General features: G+C 44.0%; 1 protein-coding gene across 1 annotated transcript in view; it reads right to left on the minus strand.

Annotated features, from left to right (window-relative positions):
* LOC126236083 (ATP-binding cassette sub-family C member 4-like) overlaps positions 1-23,234 on the minus strand; it is a 251,908-nt gene that overhangs the window by 70,685 nt on the left and 157,989 nt on the right. Inside the window, exons 12-14 of the mRNA XM_049945146.1 lie at positions 19,621-19,740; positions 19,469-19,543; positions 18,164-18,229 (exon numbers count right to left, since the gene is read on the minus strand). Coding sequence (XP_049801103.1) covers positions 18,164-18,229; positions 19,469-19,543; positions 19,621-19,740 — 261 coding nt within the window. The remainder of the gene's footprint in view (positions 1-18,163; positions 18,230-19,468; positions 19,544-19,620; positions 19,741-23,234) is intronic.

A 23,234-nucleotide genomic window follows, 5' to 3' on the forward strand; every position in this document is an offset into this window, starting at 1 on the left:
CCCCCGGCGACAAACACACCCCCGGCGACAAACACACCCCCGGCGACAAACACACCCCCGGCGACAAACACACCCCCGGCGACAAACACACCCCCGGCGACAAACACACCCCCGGCGACAAACACACCCCCGGCGACAAACACACCCCCGGCGACAAACACACCCCCGGCGACAAACACACCCCCGGCGACAAACACACCCCCGGCGACAAACACACCCCCGGCGACAAACACACCCCCGGCGACAAACACACCCCCGGCGACAAACACACCCCCGGCGACAAACACACCCCCGGCGACAAACACACCCCCGGCGACAAACACACCCCCGGCGACAAACACACCCCCGGCGACAAACACACCCCCGGCGACAAACACACCCCCGGCGACAAACACACCCCCGGCGACAAACACACCCCCGGCGACAAACACACCCCCGGCGACAAACACACCTGCGTGCACAGAGAGAGTCGCTCGCCAGAACAAATCTGCTGACAATCGATAGACAAAATATCCTAAGCGCTACACAATAGCTTAGTACATAGGAAGTGAGAGACAACAAAGTAGCCTGCATATTTGTAAAACGAATGGGGTGTTAAAAAATAGAATAGAGCAGTAGTAAGAGTAAAAATACGTAATAATAATTGTTAGTAAATAACGGGATGGAGAGAGAACGTACAGCGACGTTAACACGGTTCCAGCAGTAGCAGTAGGAAATTGCCACGATTGTAGTAGTTACAGAAAATTAGATATTAGTAATATTAACCGAAATTTGGCGACACCAGCTCACTAGGTTCTACAATAGGCGCAGATAATGCAGTCTGTGGGCCAACAGCTCAAAACTCCGCCTTCGGGCGGAGGGTAAATAGAATTACGGAGTGCAGTAGCAGCCTGTGAACGAGCAGCTCAGTCTCTCACTTAGGTCCTCGCCTTGACGGCGATGTTCTGAAGTTCACTCTTTCATTCCATTCATGATTCTTCTCTTCCTATATACAAACCTAGCTCATTTTAGGAATGTGCGCTTCCTTGTTACATATCCGGAAGTGCAACATATTACAATGAGATCAAACAAGCAGCAGAGGATAACCGCTGCTGGCTCGCTTCACCCCCGCGACTATTGTCAACATCGCAGCTATAACAGACAAGGCAATAGTTTTAATTTATCCACGTAGCTGGCTTTGAATTGCGCAGCAGTGGAACAATTGTACAAAAGGTAATGCAACCTTTGGGAAGAAATGTTTCATTTCTTGTTGGGGGTGTGGCCTTTGTATAATTGAGTAAGAAATTAGTTGCGCATTACTACAAACCGTATTTACTGTCTTACTACAGTAGATCTCTACAGAGGAATACTGAAGATTGTATGATTATTTCGTTGTCTAATCAGAACTTACTGACCCGGATTGTGGAGGAAATACATTTATGTTACAACTTTATAAAACAAGGTGTCGGTTGATAGCACACATCTTGAGACATCAGGGAATCGTCAAATGCGCGTGAGTGTGTAGTAAGAGCATAGGGAGACCAACTCATGAAAGCACTAAGCAGGATATAAAGGATGTACATCGCAGTAGTTATTGAGAGATGAAGAGGCTTTCACAGGATGGACTTGCGTTCAGAGGTGCAACAAACCACGCGTACGACTGAATATAGCAAGAACGACGGCACATTAGATGTACCAATTAGAACGAGATTCAGCATGGCTTCCAAAAAAAATGTCGTGTGGACCCATTAAACAAATCGGTCACCAAGCGACTGTGCTATAAGTGTCACAGTACAGAAAATGGGGCACGTAAGGACCAAACCTGCTTATCAAAAGTCGAGACTGCCTTTTATTCCATCAGGAACCGTTGTGCACAGCGACCGTAAATTGTATGAAAGGAGAGGCACACAGCAGTCAGTCGCAGTCCCATTACTTTTTATTATTCTTGCAAATCTGGATTTCTGCTGTAAATAGCCATCCTCAGTGCATTTTCGTTAAAATTCAACAGACCCACGCCAGTTCATGTCCCCATGTTCTTACAGGTGTATAGGCAGAAGAATACAAAGTCTTCAACTGAGGAGAGTTGATCGACGTGCAAACTGCATATTGTTTTTGCCCACGAAGTTTGTCGAACGTCTCTCTGACGGCCTTGTTTTTCTGTTGGTAGCGTAGAAACGGTGTTGTACGTAAATGGGTAATTGTTTGATTACAGAGTTAATGGACAAAGACAAAACCGAGGAAATATGCAAGAGCGTGCGACCGAAGTGAGTGTTCAACCACCGCACAAAACTTTTAGTACGAAATTCAGCTTCTAGATGGAGTGTAAACAAAATTTAATTAACCTCCGAAGGAGGCAGGTGACAACGTTAGTGTTCGAAAGACACGCGGGTAAGCCCGTCAATATGAGAATCGTACGAGGCATCATTAATTTCGGAGATCCAAATAATAGCAGTGTTGTTCATCACGGATTCGTTCAGCCAGCGTGAGAGAGACACAGAGATGCTTATCGGACTCAAATGCCAGATGCAAAGAGACACGCTTTGGGTCACAGAAAGGTTTACTCATAAAATTCCAATTGCGTGTGTTGCTGGAAGAGTCAAGCAAGATGTTAATCCTTCCCAAAACGTCTCGCAATTAAGATGTGAAAACAGGAGAAAATCAGAAATATATCACAACACTCTTCTCCCGAACCATTCGCAAATAATTTTTGCGACGCTCACGGACGAGTACGATTTAAATGAGGACCAGAAGGCAGCGATGTGTGCTCATGTGACGATAGGCTAGTCTTTTATGCCACGTAAATCGGTATATGCAAAGGAAGTCTCGTGAAATGTGTTTTGTCAATACGAACTTTTAACATTGCTTGAATTATCTTCTGAGACGCCAGAGCGTTGCGCGAAACTTCACGACGATCGGAGCTAGAAACCAAACGCTCTTGGCGCCTCGGACGAATTACAAAACTGATCTGAAAATTAAGTAGACGTTTGTCAACGGATCTGGCAAAACTCAGCGTTAAGACAGCTCTTCCAAAATCAGTCAAATTAACGATCACCATGAGACGTCTCATTTAGTGAGACTATGGTCTGGTCATGCTTTAATCGAAGGGAAAAGGTGGAAAGCTGCTGCTACGGCCGTGAGAAGCATGCTGGATAACTGTTTCCGGCGGTGGAGAGGGCCCTAGGAACCCTGGAAACAGACTTCAACACGTTCTCAGATATGTCTGGCAAGATGCCTTGCGAGCCCTAGAGCTACGGAAAACCAGCGGCTCTGGGAGCCCCGAGGTTATTTTGCAGGTGAGTCGGCAACTACCAAATGCTAGTTTCCAGAAGACTGTGACAGTTGTGGTTCCCAGGCAATAGTTATCCAATGACAACTCAGCGCTGTGATTGTTTATGAGATAGCGAATCTAATGAGCGCAGACGCCAAGATTTGCGTATCGGAGTATAAGAGTGAAGGCAGTGGGTGTTTGTGTGCAGTTGGGACCGGTTGTGTAACTACGAGGTGGTAGTTGCGGCGAGAGGGTTTGGAAGCAGTCCCGAGGAAGAGAATATCAACTTGGTCTGGACTGGTGGAGCACGCAGAGGCGCAGCACTCAATGTCAAAGTGATAGCGCTTTAGTAAGCTGTCTACAGTTTCATTTTTGAGTGGGAGAAGGCAATTCTGATCCGTGTAAGACTGAAGGACATGTAGTTTGTGGGTTTTACTCGCGGTCAGGAAGGACTAAGTGTTTATGTTTGTAACAGAATGCACTAAATTAGCTGTCAATGTAAGGAAGCAGTATTTACCAGACAACATAAATATACAGACCATATGTAATCTAAGTGCCAAAATGTAAGAGGATGAAAACGTTTGTTAAAGGAGATGAATGAAACACACACTGCTTTAAATTCATATTGCCATGTCCCTTTAAAAGTTAGTTAGCTCCACCTGTAAATGTTATATGCCCTATGCCCCGTAATTTCTGTTACAGAGTCCGCCGTAATCTTTGCGTCATGATAGGGTATATACAGTGCCTGTCTTTCTGCATTGGTTTCCCTAGAATTTGATGATGATTGTTATGAACGGACGCTAGGTCTTCCCGACTGTCAGATGGGCCAATGATTTCCATTTATAATAATTCCCTTGTCTCACTGGGCAAACCTATAGTACGGCTGGAGACCCAGAATAGACAATTCACCGCTTCCTAGCAATTTCCGCCGTCAATCTCAAAGGCAGAACTGTATAACAATTTGAAGTCAGCAGGTCAGCAGTCACTTAACAGCACTCCACTAAGTTTCAGCGCAAAAATTTTATTCACAGGGTGCCCAGCTTGAGAGCCCCTTATAATCTGCTAACAGATGACGCTGTAATCGCAATACATACTGTCTATAAGTTATGCAACGCAGCTCAGAGCGATCAGTTACACCGGTGAAACGTGCAAGGTGGTTAGCATACCGAAGGAAGAGGTTGAAATCATGTATCCAATTGATCAATGTGTTTTTTGTGCTGGAATACTACAGGTTGCAACACAGTCCTAAAGCAACAAGATGCAGTTGAATTCTATTTATTGTTCCAAAAGGACCCGATGCGAAAACAATTCGTGTGCTCTTCTTCAAATTCCAATGGACAGGCAGCGTGGCTGATGTTCAGGAGGGAAATATTGGCCCAGGTAAACTGCAGTTACTCCCGAAAATTTCACCCCGGTTTCTGGAATTCTTCAGCAAAATCCAAAGAAGTCTGTCCGAAGAATTTCACCAGAGACTGGTTTGAAGTGCTCCAGCAAGCAGAAAATACTGAGACAGAGCCTATGCATGTTTAAATAAAAAAATTCGAAGCTATCAGGACATACCTGTACGAGCTGTGCGGTAGAGGGCTGACTTTGAGAACTAGATTCTCACAGTTATTAATAATGAAGGATTTGATGTTGGCTGCATCTGATTGACAGATGAAGCACACTTCCCCTGAATAGAGGAGTGAACAAACAAAACTGGCGATTTTGCAGTTCCGAATATCCCAATTTGTGTGAAGGGAAGCCACTGTATTCTCCCAAAGTTACTGTTTGTGCTGCGGTAGGCAGCAATGGCGTTATTGGCGCTTCTTTTCATGCGACAAACCATGACTAATGAAAGTTACGTTGCAGATTCGGAACCAATTATTGCCATACAGCTGGCCTTGGAAGACTGACCAGGCAACGAGTGGTTCACGCAAGACGGAAACTACCACATCGCAGCGAACATGTGTTTCGCTTCCTTGGTGAAACCTATGGCAACAGAGTCACTGCGTTGGATTATTGCAAATTTACTGGCACAAAGATGGACTGGCCTCCATACTCGCCCTATCTGACACCTCATTTTTGCGGGGTGCATTGAAAGGCATTCTACCTGAACCATCCCAACATGGTGACAATACAGGATGTGATGACAAATTTCATTCGCACCACCTCCATACTGCGAGTGGTGTACATTTCGAAAAGACTGATGTGATTGCAGGGACAGCCTGCAGATGAATTTAATTATGCACACGTATTGTACGATCTGCACAGTCTAAAACGTCCTCTGTCAGCAGGTTTTAGAACTATTTCGTAACTGCTGTATAAAATCCTTACGGCTTTCATAACAAACAGCTTTAGTTGCACTCTTCTAGCGATCTTAGTTTTTCAGATATTTAATTCTGAAATCAGGAACTCATTCGCTTGACATCCTATGTTGGGCTCAATTAGACCTTTCATTAACCACTGCCACCACCTAGCCAATGGCTCGACGCTCTGACCTGAGGCCTCTGGCTATCCAGTATGTGAACACTAAAACTTAATACGCATGTAAAATACCGGAGAAAGGCTAATCAGAATCACAAACATACGCACAGGAAAACGCGAACTCTTATGAGGTTTTCTTATTGAAATAGTATCTTTACTGGCAAATATTTCTGAAAACTATATTGTTAAACACATTTGAACTTCACATTCACTTCTGGGTTGCCTCCCACACTTCTGGAAAGCTATCAGCCGATTAATCGCTTTCGTGAGCTCCTGACAACTCCTGAAAATGTTAAACATTCAGACATTTTAACATATTAGCCTGAAGTGAGGAGTCAAGGGCACTCATTGGTGATTCCCTTCTTCCACCAATGGCACTCCTCTGAAGAGTGCTGCTTCCTGTGAGAAATTCTCCGAAGTGAGCCTTGAGCAGCCGCTGGTGAAGTATCAGTGCAGCAGCGGTGCAGTAGCGAGTCGCATATTTAGCTTTCATATTTGTTTTGTAGTTGATTCTTAATTCTTTCCGAGTGTTTGTGCGCTTGCATATTTAATTAAAATCCTTGCGTATTCTCATATTTGAGAAGAGTAATATTGCTTATTGATAGCCGTCGAGTATAAATTCGCGGAGTCGTTAGATATTAGCAGTAGGATGGATAGGGCGTGTGCGTGCGGGCGCAGGAGGAACTGGCCGCGGTTCGCAAGCAGCTGAGCGTGCTGTTGGCCACGGTCAGCTGCCTTCAGGCTGCTGCCTCGACGTGCGGCGACGGCGGAGGGTCTGGCGCGTCGCTTGAGACACCCCAGGAGTCACTTGCTGCGTCCGCTGACTCAGTCGCCGGGACACCTTCTAGTGTGGGGCCGCCCTCACCTCAGGGTGAGTGGCGGACTGCAACGCGTTCGCGTCGCTCGAGGCGGAGGGCCAATGTGGAGGCTGGCCGGCTGGCCTCGCCCGTTCATCCTGTCAATGGGCAGGTGGACGCTCCTTCAGCAGGGCCCGGGCAGGCACACGGGGGCAAAGGCTTGCTGGTTATTGGGAGCTCCAACGTTAGGCGGGTGATGGAGCCCCTTAGGGAAATAGCGTACAGGGCTGGAAAGAAATCCAACGTGCACTCGGTTTGTCTGCCCGGGGGCCTCATCCAAGGTGTGGAGGCGGCCTTGCCTGCGGCTATCGAGCGTACCGGGTGCAGTCGTCTGCAAGTAGTTGCTCACGTCGGCACCAATGATGCCTGTCGCTTGGGTTCTGAGGCGATCCTCAGTTCGTACAGGCGGCTGGCGGATTTGGTGAAGACCGCTGGCCTCGCACGCGGGGTGCAAGCAGAGCTCTCTATTTGCAGCATCGTTCCCAGAGTGGATCGGGGTCCTTTGGTTTGGAGCCGAGTGGAGGGTCTCAAGCAGAGTCTTCGTCGACTCTGTAATTGTCTTGGGTGCAGATTTTTAGACTTGCGATATTGGGTGGGGAATTGTAGGACGCCCCTAGATAGGTCAAGGGTGCACTACACAAAGGAAGCGGCTACACGGGTAGCAGAGTACTTGTGGCGTGCACATGGGAGTTTTTTGGCTAGGCAGTAGTGCGAGGTGTCCTGACGAACACTTACAAGTCGACGTGCAGGCAGGGAAATCAGGACGCGCTCAGTATAAAGACACTTCAGCTATCAAGATACTAGCAGTAAATTTTCAGAGTGTTAGGAATAAAGTTCCTGGATTTACTGCCCTTCAGGAAGCATGTGGCGCGCAAATTATTCTAGGGACTGAGACCTGGCTGAACCCTGAGATAGGAAGTTCTGAAATATTTAGTGAGGGTTGGAACGTGTATCGGAAAGACAGATTAGACACCATAGGAGGTAGTGTCTTCATTGCAGTTGACGAAAATATTGTGTCTACTGAGGTCGAAGTAGAGTGTGATTGTGACATTATCTGGACACGTTTAACAGGGCTAGGGGAAATAAAGTTAATTGTGGGGTGTTATTACCGGCCACCAGGTTCCACCGTGACAGTTCTAGAATCATTCAAAGGGAGTCCACATTCTGTATCGCAGAAGTACCCGGATCATGCTATACTAGTCCTATTATATACTGGGATGTCTATGGATTCATTACAGGTGGTACAGACAAGCTGTCGTGTGAATTACTTTTGAACACATTACCCGAAAACTGTCTTGAGCAGCTAAATCGAGAGCCAACGCGTAATAGAAATATTTTAGATCTGGTAGCCACGAACAGACTAGAACTTATCGTCGATGTCAGTGTTGAGACAGGGATTAGTTGGTTCAAATGGCTCTGAGCACTATGGGACTTAACATCTGTGGTCATCAGTCCCCTAGAACTTAGAACTACTTAAACCTAACTAACCTAAGGACATCACACACATCCATGCCCGAGGCAGGATTAGAACCTGCGACCGTAGCAGTCGCGCGGTTCCGGACTGAGCGCCTAGAACCGCTAGACCACCGCGGCCGGCACAGGGATTAGTGATCATGATAATGTCATTACGACTATGGTTACGAAAGTTAGAAAGTCGGTCAAGAAGGCTAAGAGTATTCTTACTAGAAAGAGCAGATAAGCAGTTGTTAGCATCCCACTTAGTAAATGAATCGACTTCATTTACTTCCGGTACAATGGACGTGGAAGAATTATGGGCAAATTTTAAACACATTGTAAATCATGCATTGGACAAGTATGTGCCGAAAAAGTGGGTTACGGACGGAAAAGACCCACCGTGGTTTAACAGAGCAATTCGGAGAATGCTCAGGAAGCAAAGGCAGTTGCACTCGCGGTACAAGAAAGATCGGGAGAATGAGGACAGGCAAAAGTTAGAGATTCGTGCTGCTGTAAAAAGAGCGATGCGCGAAGCATACAACCATTACCACCGTCGTAGGTTAGCAAAATATCTTGCTGAAAACCCAAGGAAATTCTGGTCTTACGTAAAATCGGTAAGCGGGTCGAAGGCTTCCATCCAGTCACTCACTGATCAGTCTGGCCTGGCAACGGAAGACAGCAAAACGAAAGCTGAAATTTTAAATTTAGCCATTGAGAAATCTTTCACGCAGGAGGATCGTACTAACATACCGCCGTTTGAGTCTCGTAAAGATTACCGTATGGAGGACATACGGTGATAGACATCCCTAGGGTTGTGAAGCAACTGAATGGGTTGAAAATAAATAAATCGCCAGGTCCTGATGGGATTCCAATTCGGTTTTACAGAGTGTACTCTACTGCATTGGCTCCTTACCTATCTTGCATTTATCGCGAATCTCTTTCTCAACGTAAAGTCCCGAGCGACTGGAAAAAAGCGCAGGTGACGCCTGTATATAAGAAGGGTAGAAGGGCGGATCCTCAAAATTACAGACCAATATCCTTAACATCGGTTTGTTGCAGGATTCTCGAACATATTCTCAGTTCGAATATAATGAATTTCCTTGAGACAGAGAAGTTGCTGTCCATGCATCAGCACGGCTTTAGAAAGTATCGCTCCTGCGAACGCAACTCGCCCTTTTTTCACATGATATCTTGCGAACCATGGATGAAGGGTATCAGACGGATGCCATATTCTTTGACTTCCGGAAAGCGTTTGACTCGGTGCCCCAATGCAGACTCCTAACTAAGGTACGAGCATATGGGATTGGTTCCCAAATATGTGAGTGACTCGAAGACATCTTAAGTAATAGAACCCAGTATGTTGTCCTCGATGGTGAGTGCTCATCAGAAGTAAGGGTATCATCTGGAGTGCCCCAGGGAAGTGTGGTAGGTCCACTGTTTTCTATCTACATAAATGATCTTTTGGATACGGTGGGTAGCAATGTGCGGCTGTTTGCTGATGATGCTGTGGTGTACGGAAAGGTGTCTTCGTCGAGTGACTGTAGGAGGATACAAGATGAGTTGGACAGGATTTGTGATTGGTGTAAAGAATGGCAGCTAACTCTAAATATAGATAAATGTAAATTAATGCAGATGAATAGGAAAAAGAATCCTGTAATGTTTGAATACTCCATTAGTAGTGTAGCGCTTGACACAGTCACGTCGATTAAATATTTGGGCGTAACACTGCAGAGCGGTATGAAGTGGGACAAGCATGTAATGGCAGTCGTGGGGAAGGCGGATTGTCGTCTTCGGTTCATTGGTAGAATTTTGGGAAGATGTGGTTCATCTGTAAAGGAGACCGCTTATAAAACACTAATACAACCTATTCTTGAGTACTGCTCGAGCGTTTGGGATCCCCATCAAGTCGGATTGAGGGAGGACATAGAAGCAATTCAGAGGCGGGCTGCTAGATTTGTTACTGGTAGGTTTGATCATCACGCGAGTGTTACTTGGCCGGCTCGACTGCTGCCTAACTGGTAATTGGGACAACTAGACCTAAGTAGAAGCAGACACACGGTGTAGGTTCAAATGGCTCTAAGCACTATGGGACGTAACATCTGAGGTCATCAGTCCCCTAGAACGTAGAACTACTTAAACCTAACTAACCTAAGGACATCACACACATCCATGCCCGAGGCAGGATTCGCACCTGCGACCGTAGCAGCTGCGCGGTTCCGGACTGAAACGCCTAGAACCGCTCGGTCACAGCGGCCGGCTCATGGTGTAGGTCTGTCGCTAAGTAGTATCGTGATAAAATGTGCGCTTCAAGTACAGATGTTAGAATAACACGTAGTTTCCCCAGCTCACAAGAACGATTCTTCTTTGTATGTATCAATCGGAATACTAATGCTGTCTGTTGTCGACAATGGTGACATATGCGACAGTAAGTTATGGTGCAGATGAGTCTTCCTGCCGTAGATACGCTAATGGTGTGGGAGAAGCTATTCACATTCTTGGCTTAGTCGGAAGTGACGTCTAAATGATGTGTACGCGTCCAGCGGCACATTTCGAGCTGGCCGAATGTGACAATGACACCAGCTTCTCCCGGCGATGGGTGGACCCTCGGAAATCTCAGAAACAGCTAAATTTTTCACTCAGCAATTTGAACAGTCCTTTTAGGTTCCTGCCTAACAAAATCGTCGGAAAACGAGACATATTAGGAAATAAACCGCCAAATATTTGAGACAGTTTAGAACAGGGACGGTCACGGCGAGCCAAACTGTACGCGTGTACAGATGTGCTGCACGCGTGCCGTCCAGAGCTCGGTCCGCCTCGCCACTACTCGGCTTTCCTCGGTCTTTCGCGGCACAGCTCGGCACGGCGCGACGCGACATTAGACTAGCTGTGCGATGCGACATCTTTTCATCCGGCATAGGGTGCGTTAGATGATTCGTAGTGGCAGCCATGTTTATTCCTCGCTATTTGTTAGCGATTCGTAGGAAGTTTATAAGTACTGTTCAGTGGTTGTTGCAATGGAACACCCACACTCAAAGAGGCGGGGTAGTGACACAACGCCACGAGCCTTCAGAGCTGAATGGGAATCGCAATATTTTTTCGAAGAGAAGATGAAAATTCTCAATGTCTATTATGCAGCCGCATACTCGCCGGGCGCCGCAAATTTGCAATAGAACGGCATTGTAACACCACACACAAAGAACTTAATGATTTAGTTGGGGCTGATAGATCAAACAATTTGGCGGAATTAAGAAGACGTAGTGTTATGCAGCGATACGGACCGAACGTGAGTACCCCTTACAAATCTGTGTTTCTGATGTTTGTATTCGTACACATTTGTCCTTAGAATCCGAATTTAGAGTTCACTCAATTTTTGTTTCCTTTTTTTTAGCCTGCAACCGAACCTGTCTTTAAGAGCAAGCTACAAAATAGCGCTCAAAATTGCAAGAGCGAATAAGCTTTTCAGTGATGGTGATTTCATCAAGGAGTGTATTGTTGAGGTGGCGGAACTCTTGACGCCACTGGAAGTAAAGAAGTTTAGTCAAATTAAGTCTTTCCAGACAGACAATAGCGGATGTCTACAGGCAGTTAATTGATAATGCCTGCAAGTTTATTGCATTCTCGATTGCTTTGGACGAGTCGACCGACATTTCGGACACAGCACAACTAGCGATTTATGTTCGTGGAGTCGACACAAATTTGCATGTGACGGAAGAACTGTTAGACTTAGTACCAATGAAAGACAACGAGTGGTACAGACTTACTAAAAGCAGTTGAAGAGGCAGTTGAAGCCGTTGACCTGAACTGGAAAATGTTAGTTTCAGTCACCACGGATGGAGCGCCAGCAATTCGAGGGCTCAAAATAGGCTTGTAGCATTGTTGCGTAAAAAACTAGGACGATCGACGTAAGATTTGTACGGAATCATTGTTTTGTACACCAAGAAGCTCTTTGTGCTAAATATGCAAATTTGGAGCACGTAATGAAGTTGGTAGTCACAACAGTAAATATTTTGAAGTCGCATGGCTTAGTACACCCTCAGTTTCAACAGTTTCTCATGAAACTGAACGAAGAGTACGGAGATGTTATTTACCACTGGGAAATACGTTGGTTAAGTCGAGGGTCATGCTTAGAGAGATTTTTCAATTTAAGACTCGCTATTGTTGAGCTCCTGAAGGAAAAAGGAAAGACAGAGTCAAAATTAGAAGATCCAACATGGATTGCAGACCTCGCCTTTTCAGTTGATCTGACTGCACACTTGAACGCTCTCAATAAGACTTTGCAAGGTGAGAAGTAGCTTATTCCTGATCTGATGAAAAAAGTGGATGCATTTAATAAGAAACTCGTATTGTGGAAGGAACAACTCATGACAAAGAATACCGCCCATTTCCCTACGCTCTCTAAAGTCAGAGAAAACGCAACTTCTGACGAATTCGTTTGTGTGTTGGAGGTACTACAGGCACAATTTTGTAAACGTTTTCAGGACACTGTCAGTCTGACATCCGTTCTTGAACCATTTTCTAGACCCTTTGCCGTTTCAGTTGAAAGTGCCCCAGTGCGTTTGCAAACGGAATTTATCGATGTGCAGTGTAATTCCCGTTTAAAGGACAAATTTTTTTTACGAAAGTTTTCCCCGGAAAGAGTTTCCCCGTCTCCACAATGAGGCTGCGAAAGTTATATCAATGTCTGGATCGACATACGTATGCGAAAAGTTTTTTTCGATTATGAAACTAAATAAGTCACGATTACGTGGCAATCTTAGTGACGAAAATACGAGAAACTGTCTACCTTTATCCGTGTGCCGTCAGTTTGTGCCGGATATGAACTTTATTATGTCTACAGCGAACCAAAAATAAATTAATGGTGATAATTTTGTTGTATTTGTCATGTTTTGTTGAGAATTGTAGTTATTGCAAATTCTGTACAGTAGTTCCAGATAATAAAATTTGCTTGTTTCATATGTAGTTGGAATCACTTATTCCACATCATACTGCATGCTGTAAACTACTTTTACGTCCGTTTCTATATGTCAGCTTAAATGTTGTAAGAATTTTACGAGTGACGATGTGAGAAGCACGATATTGTTGGTGTAATGCAGTTTCAAACCCAGCGTTGTTATTTTTCTGTAGGTGTACCAATAGCCAACAAAGATTCAGTATTGCTCAACATGATGTGTTGTACAGAGCTTAATATTATCAAATGTAATATGAAACTAAGCCACATTCTAGCAGGGCGGATTCTTTACGGTAATGCTCTGTCGCATGCGGCGTGTTCGTAGTTCCGCGCATGCTAGCGCAGTCAGCTGGTGTGGTAGTGGGAGACGTGTGACGTCAGAAGGGAGCGATCCGCACGCGTGTGAAAGCTCGGCACGCGTGCATGCACACGTGCCGCGTTCTTGGCCGTCCCTGGTTTAGAATGTAAGTGTAATTTCTGGTCATATCACTCGCAGCAATTTTAGTTTTCATTTTCTAATCAGACATAAATCGCAAAATCTAAGAAACTCGTTCCTGGGAGAGCACATTCTTATATGTAAATGATATAGTGTGTTGGACAGCAAACTTTTAAAAATTAGTAAAGAGAGTTCCACGATCTGTTAAAAACGCTGAGATGATTATACTTGCGCATGGTATGATACGAAAATACTTCCTTCAACTGTAATCCACGTCCTTAACCATTACGCTATGCTGAAGATATCCAACTATCAACAACCATGTTTTTGATTTTGGTATCTCTTAGAGGTATTTCCCACTGATGCCTCAATGACAGTTATAAAACAGCGTACCAAACATGTGACAATTTTTCAACGCACCATTGCTATGAAATGAAATACTGTCAGCTAGAACAAAAGCAGCAAAATACGACGAAGTCAATATGGCGTTTGTCGTTTTGAGTGCTTCTACCTATGGACGTCACTTCCTAGTAAACGGTGAGGACTTTCATTCCAAGCTATGACTTCAGACACCCAAAGTTCTGACTGGCCAGTGCAGGTACCACGCAGACAGCTCTACACAGGGGAAGTCGATCTGGAGCTATGAAGCAAGGGGGTGGGGGGGGGGGCTGGGGGGTGCAGCAGCTCAGCAGCCGACGAAGATTGCTTGAGATGCATCGTGCCAGCCAGGAAGAAAACTTACAATGAATCTTATTCCGTGTGAGGTGGGCCTTAAGCGAGCCTAATAGTCCCGGACTGTAAATTGCTTGACACAGATTACGAAAATACCAACCCATAGTCTCCAGGTTGGACAAATCCCCCTACCATCAGATGTCAGCAATCGGCTCTGGCATTCCTAAGAGCCAATAGGCAGCCACACCAGTGATGAATTATGTTACAAAACACGTAGGCCGGTGGCACGAAATGAGGTTCGGGTTACATTAGTTTGCCGGTACACAGAGTACGTAAGTTGGCTAAATTAGTTTATCAACCGCGTCTGTCTAATCTGTAATACCAAAGCAATCGACGTAAATTGGACTTCAGAGGAGACAGGTCCTAGCGGATAGGGATCGTGGGAGCATCACACTTAAGAACTACCATTCGCTTCGCAACTCGATAAATTGGGCACTGGAATGATGACTATTCAATATTATTACGAGAGGCGTTCAGTACGTAATGCGACACACTTCTGAAAGCAGGTTGCTTTCATACAAGATTCCCGTACACCATATACCTCCCACTCTTGGCAACAAAAGATTTTTCGACACCATCTCCGTTCAGTGCGACGACCTTTCGTCACCTTACTGCGAGAGCCTGTGTGCCCAAGTGGTATCACTCTGTCAACGTCAGAGCCAGTGTGCTGTTGCATCAGTGATTATCTCTCCATTATTCACATACTGATTCCTGCAGAGTTCATCCTTCATTGGGCCAATCGCGGGGGAAGTCGGAAGGTTTGAGATCCGGATTGTAGGCTGTATGACGAAGAACAGTCCAACGAAGTTCTGTGATTTCAGGACGCATATAACGAAGAAACTTGGTGTCCGTGAATATCTTAAGTAAACTTCAGTGAAAGAGACCGCTGCTGACACTAGCACATACATGGAAACACGTAAGGAATCGAGATGTATCTTGTGCTCTGTGAAGATTCTCTACCACGGCGATACCAGACAATACAATGCTACGTACGACATGAAACTTACGCCGATGACTGAAATTGTACAAGTCAGAGTCAGGTACGTCATTCGAGGCTGCTTCACCTTCACAGAATGTAGCCTATTTATCGCTGCCGGTAATCGCAGTCCTCAACCCCACGTGTAATACGTGACATTGCCTCGCTCAATAGACTGAGTGGAAACAAGGGAATCTAGGTGTAGCTAAGCAAGTGAATTCGAATTAGTTTCAGCTATACAAACATTTAATAACGTCACTATTCAGGAATTATACTAGAATTAGCCACAGTGGCACACCAACTATAAACTAGAACATTTTTTAAATCCAGGCCACAAACAGTTAAAAGCGCGAACAATGTAAGGAAATCTAATCACCCCAATCTTCTTAATCGATACCATTTCAAAGGACAGAACAGAGTGTATTTAACATTACTGTTATCATAATTTAATGCCACATTCGTTTATAGTTATTTAGGAGAACAAGGCAGTTCTCGAGATGAATGGATGCGGACAATTGTGCTTTACTGAGCACCACTCCCCTCCCAAATATACGAAATGAACATTCCACCATCACATTTCACAGTTCCCGAGACAAAAATGTGGTGCTAGATGTAAAAGATGTAAATCAAGGTGGTGATGAAAACCGACGATGTTTATGGAGTATGAACTAAATGCAATGATTCTCGTCGCAAAAATGAAAAACACTGCGGCTACACGACAGAACACAGCACGTTTCAAAGTGCTGAAATTGTATTAATTAATCGTGAAGCATAGGCAAAAGCACTAGCATATACATATAAGGGAGATTTGTTCTTTCAGTCTTAAAAAAAAGACCATGATTCGGAAATCGCGCGCATTAACTTAGAAACTCATTTCCGTTCACCTACCACTCAGAAAACTTTTTGCTTGATTTTTTGAAATAATTCGTTTTGCGGTAATATCTTATGAATATCTGCAAAGAATGTACATAGGGTAAAAAATATGACCCGCAACAGCTTAAAAGGAAAGGAGAGTGATGTCAGTGCTCTGGAAAATATTTTCTCGCCTATCACCAACTTAAGATGCAGGATGCAAGCCTTCAGGTACCACACGAGGAAATAGCTACATATAAAATCTACACCCAAATAGCTGGAAATTGATACTGAAGAAGTATAGTACCACCATATAGGTACTTTGCTCCTTCAAATACCCTTGAGATATTATACTGCTGAACTGTTAGAGACGCAAATACAGACAAAATCATCAAACTTCTGCAAGTTTACCCAGTCACGTGGAACAAACAAAAAGTAATATCTCACAATGTGAAGCTGCAACATAATATGAAACTACGCAATTTTACTGGAAGCACGGTCCCAGAGAAGAAAATGTAACACGGATAACTGGGAAAACATCTGGCATTTACATCATATTATAAAGGTTCACTGAAGCTGTGTGCCAGGGACATTTGAAAAATCGAAGAAATTCGAGTATTTATAAAATGGGCACTGGAATGATGACTATTCAATATTATTACGAGAGGCGTTCAGTACGTAATGCGACACACTTCTGAAAGCAGGTTGCTTTCATACAAGATTCCCGTACACCATATACCTCCCACTCTTTTGGCAACAAAAGATTTTTCGACACCATCTCCGTTCAGTGCGACGACCTTTCGTCACCTTACTGCGAGAGCCTGTATGCCCAAGTGGTATCACTCTGTCAACGTCAGAGCCAGTGTGCTGTTGCATCAGTGATTATCTCTCCATTATTCACATACTGATTCCTGCAGAGTTCCTCCTTCATTGGGCCAATCGCGGGGGAAGTCGAAAGGTTTGAGATCCGGATTGTAGGCTGTATGACGAAGAACAGTCCAACGAAGTTCTGTGAGCGCCTCTCAGGTGCGCAGACTTGTGGGAGAGCTTGCGTTGTCTTGTAGGTAGGGAAATTTGTTTGTATTTTGTGGTGAAAAACACACAAGTCGTTTCTTCGGTTTCCTGAAGGTAGCACAATTCACTTCAGAGTTGATCGTTGCATCATTAGAACAGATAAACTTCTTCATTACGCCAAAGACCGTCACCGAGGGAGTGGCTTTGAACTTTTTATTCGGTGAAGATTACTATTTTATTCCGGTCCGATGTGATGAACCCATGTTTCATCGACTGTGACGATGTTCGTCAAAATATTGTCACGATCAGCCTCGTAATGCGCAAGCATTTCGGCACAGACGGTCCTTCATTGCTGTTTATGGTGGTCTGTTAGGCTGCGAAGAGATCAGCAGGCACTCTCACACCTTTGAGCTACCCAACTGGTGGACGAATGCGTCCGCACTGCCAACAGGTACTTACAGCTGGGCACCGAGGTATTTGATGATCCGTCGATAATCTCGAATGAGAGTGTCTGCACGTTCAAACACTGCAGGGGTCACAGTTGTTTGCGGCCGGGAAGCAGGTTGGAGATCGGACGCGTTTTGCGTGAACTTATTGCTCCCAACAATTCACCGTGCTTTTGTTCACTGCCAGTTCTCCTTAGACATTATGCAAGCGCCTATGAGCATCTGCGATGCTCTGGTTTTCTACCGCAAGCAACTCCATGACAGCCCTCTGCTTGGAACGCACCTACGTTACAAACGACATTTTGAAGGCTACACACAGTGCCGTCACCTATCACAGCTACATGATACTATAGGGGCTGAAACGGGAATATTGCATAATGTCCTACAACAAATTCCGCGACAAATAAAACGTTTTGCATTACTTATTGAACACCTCTCGTAATTGAAGGAAAGTTAAACGAGCTGTTTATGTGAGGTACGAACATTGTAGTAGAAATCGTCTTACTATTTCAACTCTAATAACTGAGCACAGATTCATCCATAAGTTTTACAAAAGAAGTATCAAGAAAGAGTCGAAGTAGAAGTACGGTAATAAATGCATAGAGTTTTGGAATAGTAAAGAGACCAAAGCCGGGATGCCAACTACAACGTGTAAATTCATTCTTCAAGTGAAGAAGAAGAAGAAGAAGAAGCCGTCTTATCAGAAATGTTGAGTCTTAACGACTGTCTCTTACCAATTTAAAGAGCTCTGTATTTTTCTGTGATATTGAAAGCCGCGAACTTCTGCGGATGTCTTCTTCCTGTAAAATGAAACATTCAGTGACGAATCAGCACAAATGATTCTACAACGAGGACAAAGTGATGTCTCATAATTGTTTATTTGCTTCTACCTATTTGTAACCTGACATGTAGCAGCTAAGGTAAGTCGCAAATTTACGTTACGTTACTTAATAGATGGCAGTATTTGACATTTACTACAAAAGATACAACTTCTGCTTATAAGGAAGTGAGTTTCTTAGTGATAATAGACTTTGTTGTTAAGAATGAGAGAATATTGTTGCACTATTGACTTTATTGCTAGAAGTCTTATTTTTAGGCTTTAATGCCGTGATGTTTGGAGCATTTTAAGACTAAAGCAACAATCTTCCTAATTTTAAAATCTTACCTCAGGCTTTTGTTACCTATAGGAATGCTGTCTCACTACACATTTACGAGGATATAGAATTTACGTAACTGTTTCAAATTTTCCTGTTTTCAAGACACTAAATGTTTAATTTTTTGAAACCTCTCAATTTTATTTACTTTATTGCCCGTTTTGGAGTATAATTTGGAAACCTTAACAGTGCAGATGAATGATATTTCTGAATAACCTAGCTACCAAAGCATCAGACTTATTTCCAATAAAATTGTAAAACGGAAAAGTAGCCAGCTTGTTCTTAAGTAGCAGATGGACCTACGAGCAGTAGTGCAATTTTTAAACCCTGTCGTCTTTATACCGGACAAATATTTTCAAGTAGTGCAGAGGCGTAATGCCTCATGTCGTCACAAGGAAATGTTACAGCTAGAACAGCTGTCAGACAGTAGTTGCCTGGTATATTAGGTAACTGTTGGCACCGAGTACGCAACTCAAGAGAAAACAGTACTTACTTAAATCGAATGTTTGTCTTTTGCAACAGAACATCTTATTTTTTAGCAGTATCCAGTTTTGGAACGGTAAAAATTCTTTGTTGCTAGTATCACCAGAGAAAGGAAGCTCTGTTTACCATTCTTATAAATGGCAATAACGTATTTTCAGTGCCAAAAAGCTACTTCAGTGCATGTTCAATGCTCGTGTTTCATTGAGACAAGGTACAGAGGAGGTCGTTCACGTAAAATACAGCAGTAGAGATCTCACTAGACGCTTCAGGTCTTATGAATTTCGTACAAAGTGAAGCAGCAGTTCATTGTATCAGCTTCAAATTTTGTATGGTACAGTCTGAATTTAAAATGTAGCGTCCTCTTGGCAGAGTTTCTACTGAATGGTAATGCTTCGCACTTACCATTGTCGAGACTGATGAGGCTCGCTTGGACAGGGACAGGGAGAGCCTCGACAGCCTCCGGAATTCATTCTCCTGCTATAAAATGACAGAGTTATTAGGATGTTACGAAATACTTGAGTACTAGGTAAGAGGTTTCGCATTTGTGTACTTACGAGTTCAGGCGTGCCCGACTCTCCCGGTGATTCGTCCTCGTCTGTACTTGACAGCAGCACCGAAAAGCTCTTGCTTCTTTCAGTCAGTTCCTTAAAAGTTCCTTGGTCTTCAACCTTGCCCTATTAAAAGCAAATAACATTTTCTCTATATACCGTTTAAAAAACTGCGCGCACAAGCCCGCCCACACACACACACACACACACACACACACACACACACACACACACACACACACACACACACACACACACACACAATGTCTATCATTAAACTGTAATTTAGGTTACCTGAAAGTGCTAAGAGGAAACAGCACTAAAATGCCTGTATTCAATGTATTTTTACTCCATGATATGTTAGATTTACTACAGAGTTACGTAACTGAATTTGTCTCATCAGGATCTAGTATTTGACGGCAAAAATAGCACAGTTCCATTTAAAAAATAACGCCAATGCATATATATATATATGTTCATGAAGTTATGAACGCATTGCTGTTTGTGTCAGCATCATTGTTCGATTAGGTGGAAACAGATTACAGTAATGTCTTTAACGGGTCAAAAGCAATTTGATGTGAAGTTGTTAGGCGCATATATACAGGGTGTCCCGCCTAAGAGTCATCAGACGGATTTCCTCTGATTTTTCGGCAGATATTTGCAATTTAGATTTCAGAATGTGTAATTCGAACCAGCACAAACAAATAGTGCTCTTCACATGTCTTATGGAACACATAATGTCGAGTTAAAACTTCGGTTTGTTTCCTTTTATAAGCAAAATGATTTTTAAAGCAGAATTTTACGTGCCCATTCGATTCAGCTGCCCCAAATCATTCTCTAGCGATGTTCGTCTTATCGTTATGTATTGAAAGCTGCAGTATAATATGAAGAATAACCATATTATTATTAATTTTTATTAATATCTTTGTGAATGTTTTCATTCATGTGATACGTGCGAACAGTTAAAGATTTACGTGCTATTCTATTTACTACAAAAACGGCTCTACTATGAATTAGGAACAACGCATGATGTGGACTGTTGTCTTACTATCTCAGGTAGATCCCTGAACTCTAAGGATGGTTGGAAGATGTAAAGGGCAGCAGTACAGCCCGATACCCTACGAAAGTAAAGAATGACGGAACATAAATGTTAACGATTATGCTTTTCTGACAGCAGTTTGATTGGATTCTATAAAACTGAGACGTATAGTGATTGGAGACATATACGAAGAAACAGCGAGAACTTTTTGTTTGAACGCTTATGCAGATGGTAGCCGGGCCTGCAGGTAGTAGTGTTTGTATTTTACCACGAGCGCCACCTTCGCAATGTGCTTAATACGTCGCGTCAGTCGTCAGATCTGTGTTGTGTATTATTTTGCGTGCGTTAGGCTAAAGCCAAGTGAATTAGGGACGTGGGAAAATTGGTGTTCGTATGGTGGATGCTCGCATTACCAAGGCAGCTGAAGTGTTTTGTGTTTCAACAGGCACCGTATGGAAGATTTATACCGCATACAGGGGAAACAGACATCAACCGCTAAATCACAAAAGAGACGAAAGTGTGTGTTGAGTATCGTGACAGAAGGTCATTGAAGAGTATTGTGACACAAAATAAGATGACAGCTGCAAAAGTCACTGCAGTCGCATTTATCCTGATCAACAGTCAGCACATCTCAATGTTACCGATAATCTATGTTCTACTTTGTGGAGAAGACTGCGTGATCGCTATCTACCTTCATTGTTGTTATTCGAATTTTAACTATTTTGCGGGAAGAATGGTATAAAATTCCCTTGAAAACCATACAGGACCTGTGCTTATCGACTGTCAGACGACTGGAAACTGTTTTGAATACCAAGGAGTTTCCTATGCGGCACAGGGCATGGTGATGTGTTCGTCGCGTTTCCATATTTTTGTCTATCCCCTGCATCTTCATACGAACACTTGATCTCGCAGCGATAGAGCCTAAAGCTGAAATGATTATTATTTAGTTTCCGTCCAATTACGCATCGCCCGTTGTCAATACACAGTTAATGCTTTGGAATCCATGTCCTCATTCTTATAAAACAGTACAATGCCTGGAGCGACAGTGGTGCTGTTTTCATAACCAAATATACCTATTTCCGTATCCCTAGCTGTGCTGAGGCCAGGTAGCGTCTTTATTGACCGCTCATTATTTTAATTTCAATCGCTTCTTTTGTTGCGTTATCTTAGAAACCATTCTCCCGTGTAAGAAAGGTGTGGTAAACATTGAGTCGATTGCTTAGGGACTCAACAACCCTGACGATACAGCGGTATAATAGTTCTGTGACCATGCAGCCATCGTCCACATGGCTGTTATTTACCGCTTGTCGGTAGTTCAGGAGGATTTTGACGTACGCTTACTGAAATGTAACCTATTGACGTTGCTGGAAGCTCAAGGCGTTTTAATGACAGCACTTAATGCTACAGGGTGTTTCAAAAATGACCGGTATATTTGAAACGGCAATAAAAACTAAACGAGCAGCGATAGAAATACACCGTTTGTTGCAATATGCTTGGGACAACAGTACATTTTCAGGCAGACAAACTTTCGAAATTACAGTAGTTACAATTTTCAACAATAGATGGCGCTGCGGTCTGGGAAACTATAGTACGATATTTTCCACATATCCACCATGCGTAGCAATAATATGGCGTAGTCTCTGAATGAAATTACCCGAAACCTTTGACAACGTGTCTGGCGGAATGGCTTCACATGCAGATGAGATGTACTGCTTCAGCTGTTCAATTGTTTCTGGATTCTGGCGGTACACCTGGTCTTTCAAGTGTCCCCACAGAAAGCAGTCACAGGGGTTCATGTCTGGCGAATAGGGAGGCCAATCCACGCCGCCTCCTGTATGTTTCGGATAGCCCAAAGCAATCACACGATCATCGAAATATTCATTCAGGAAATTAAAGACGTCGGCCGTGCGATGTGGCCGGGCACCATCTTGCATAAACCACGAGGTGTTCGCAGTGTCGTCTAAGGCAGTTTGTACCGCCACAAATTCACGAAGAATGTCCAGATAGCGTGATGCAGTAATCGTTTCGGATCTGAAAAATGGGCCAATGATTCCTTTGGAAGAAATGGCGGCCCAGACCAGTACTTTTTGAGGATGCAGGGACGATGGGACTGCAACATGGGGCTTTTCGGTTCCCCATATGCGCCAGTTCTGTTTATTGACGAAGCCGTCCAGGTAAAAATAAGCGTCAGTAAACCAAATGCTGACCACATGCATATCGCAGTCATCAATCCTGTGCACTATATCCTTAGCGAATGTCTCTCGTACAGCAATGGTAGCGGCGCTGAGGGGTTGCCGCGTTTGAATTTTGTATGGATATAGGTGTAAACTCTGGCGCATGAGACGATACGTGGACGTTGGCGTCATTTGGACCGCAGCTGCAACACGGCGAACGGAAACCCGAGGCCGCTGTTGGATCACCTGCTGCACTAGCTGCGCGTTGCCCTCTGTGGTTGCCGTACGCAGTCGCCCTACCTTTCCAGCACGTTCATCCGTCACGTTCCCAGTCCGTTGAAATTTTTCAAACAGATCCTTTATTGTATCGCTTTTCGGTCCTTTGGTTACATTAAACCTCCGTTGAA

The sequence above is a fragment of the Schistocerca nitens genome, chromosome 2, assembly GCF_023898315.1.
Source record: "Schistocerca nitens isolate TAMUIC-IGC-003100 chromosome 2, iqSchNite1.1, whole genome shotgun sequence".
Taxonomy (NCBI): domain Eukaryota; kingdom Metazoa; phylum Arthropoda; class Insecta; order Orthoptera; family Acrididae; genus Schistocerca; species Schistocerca nitens.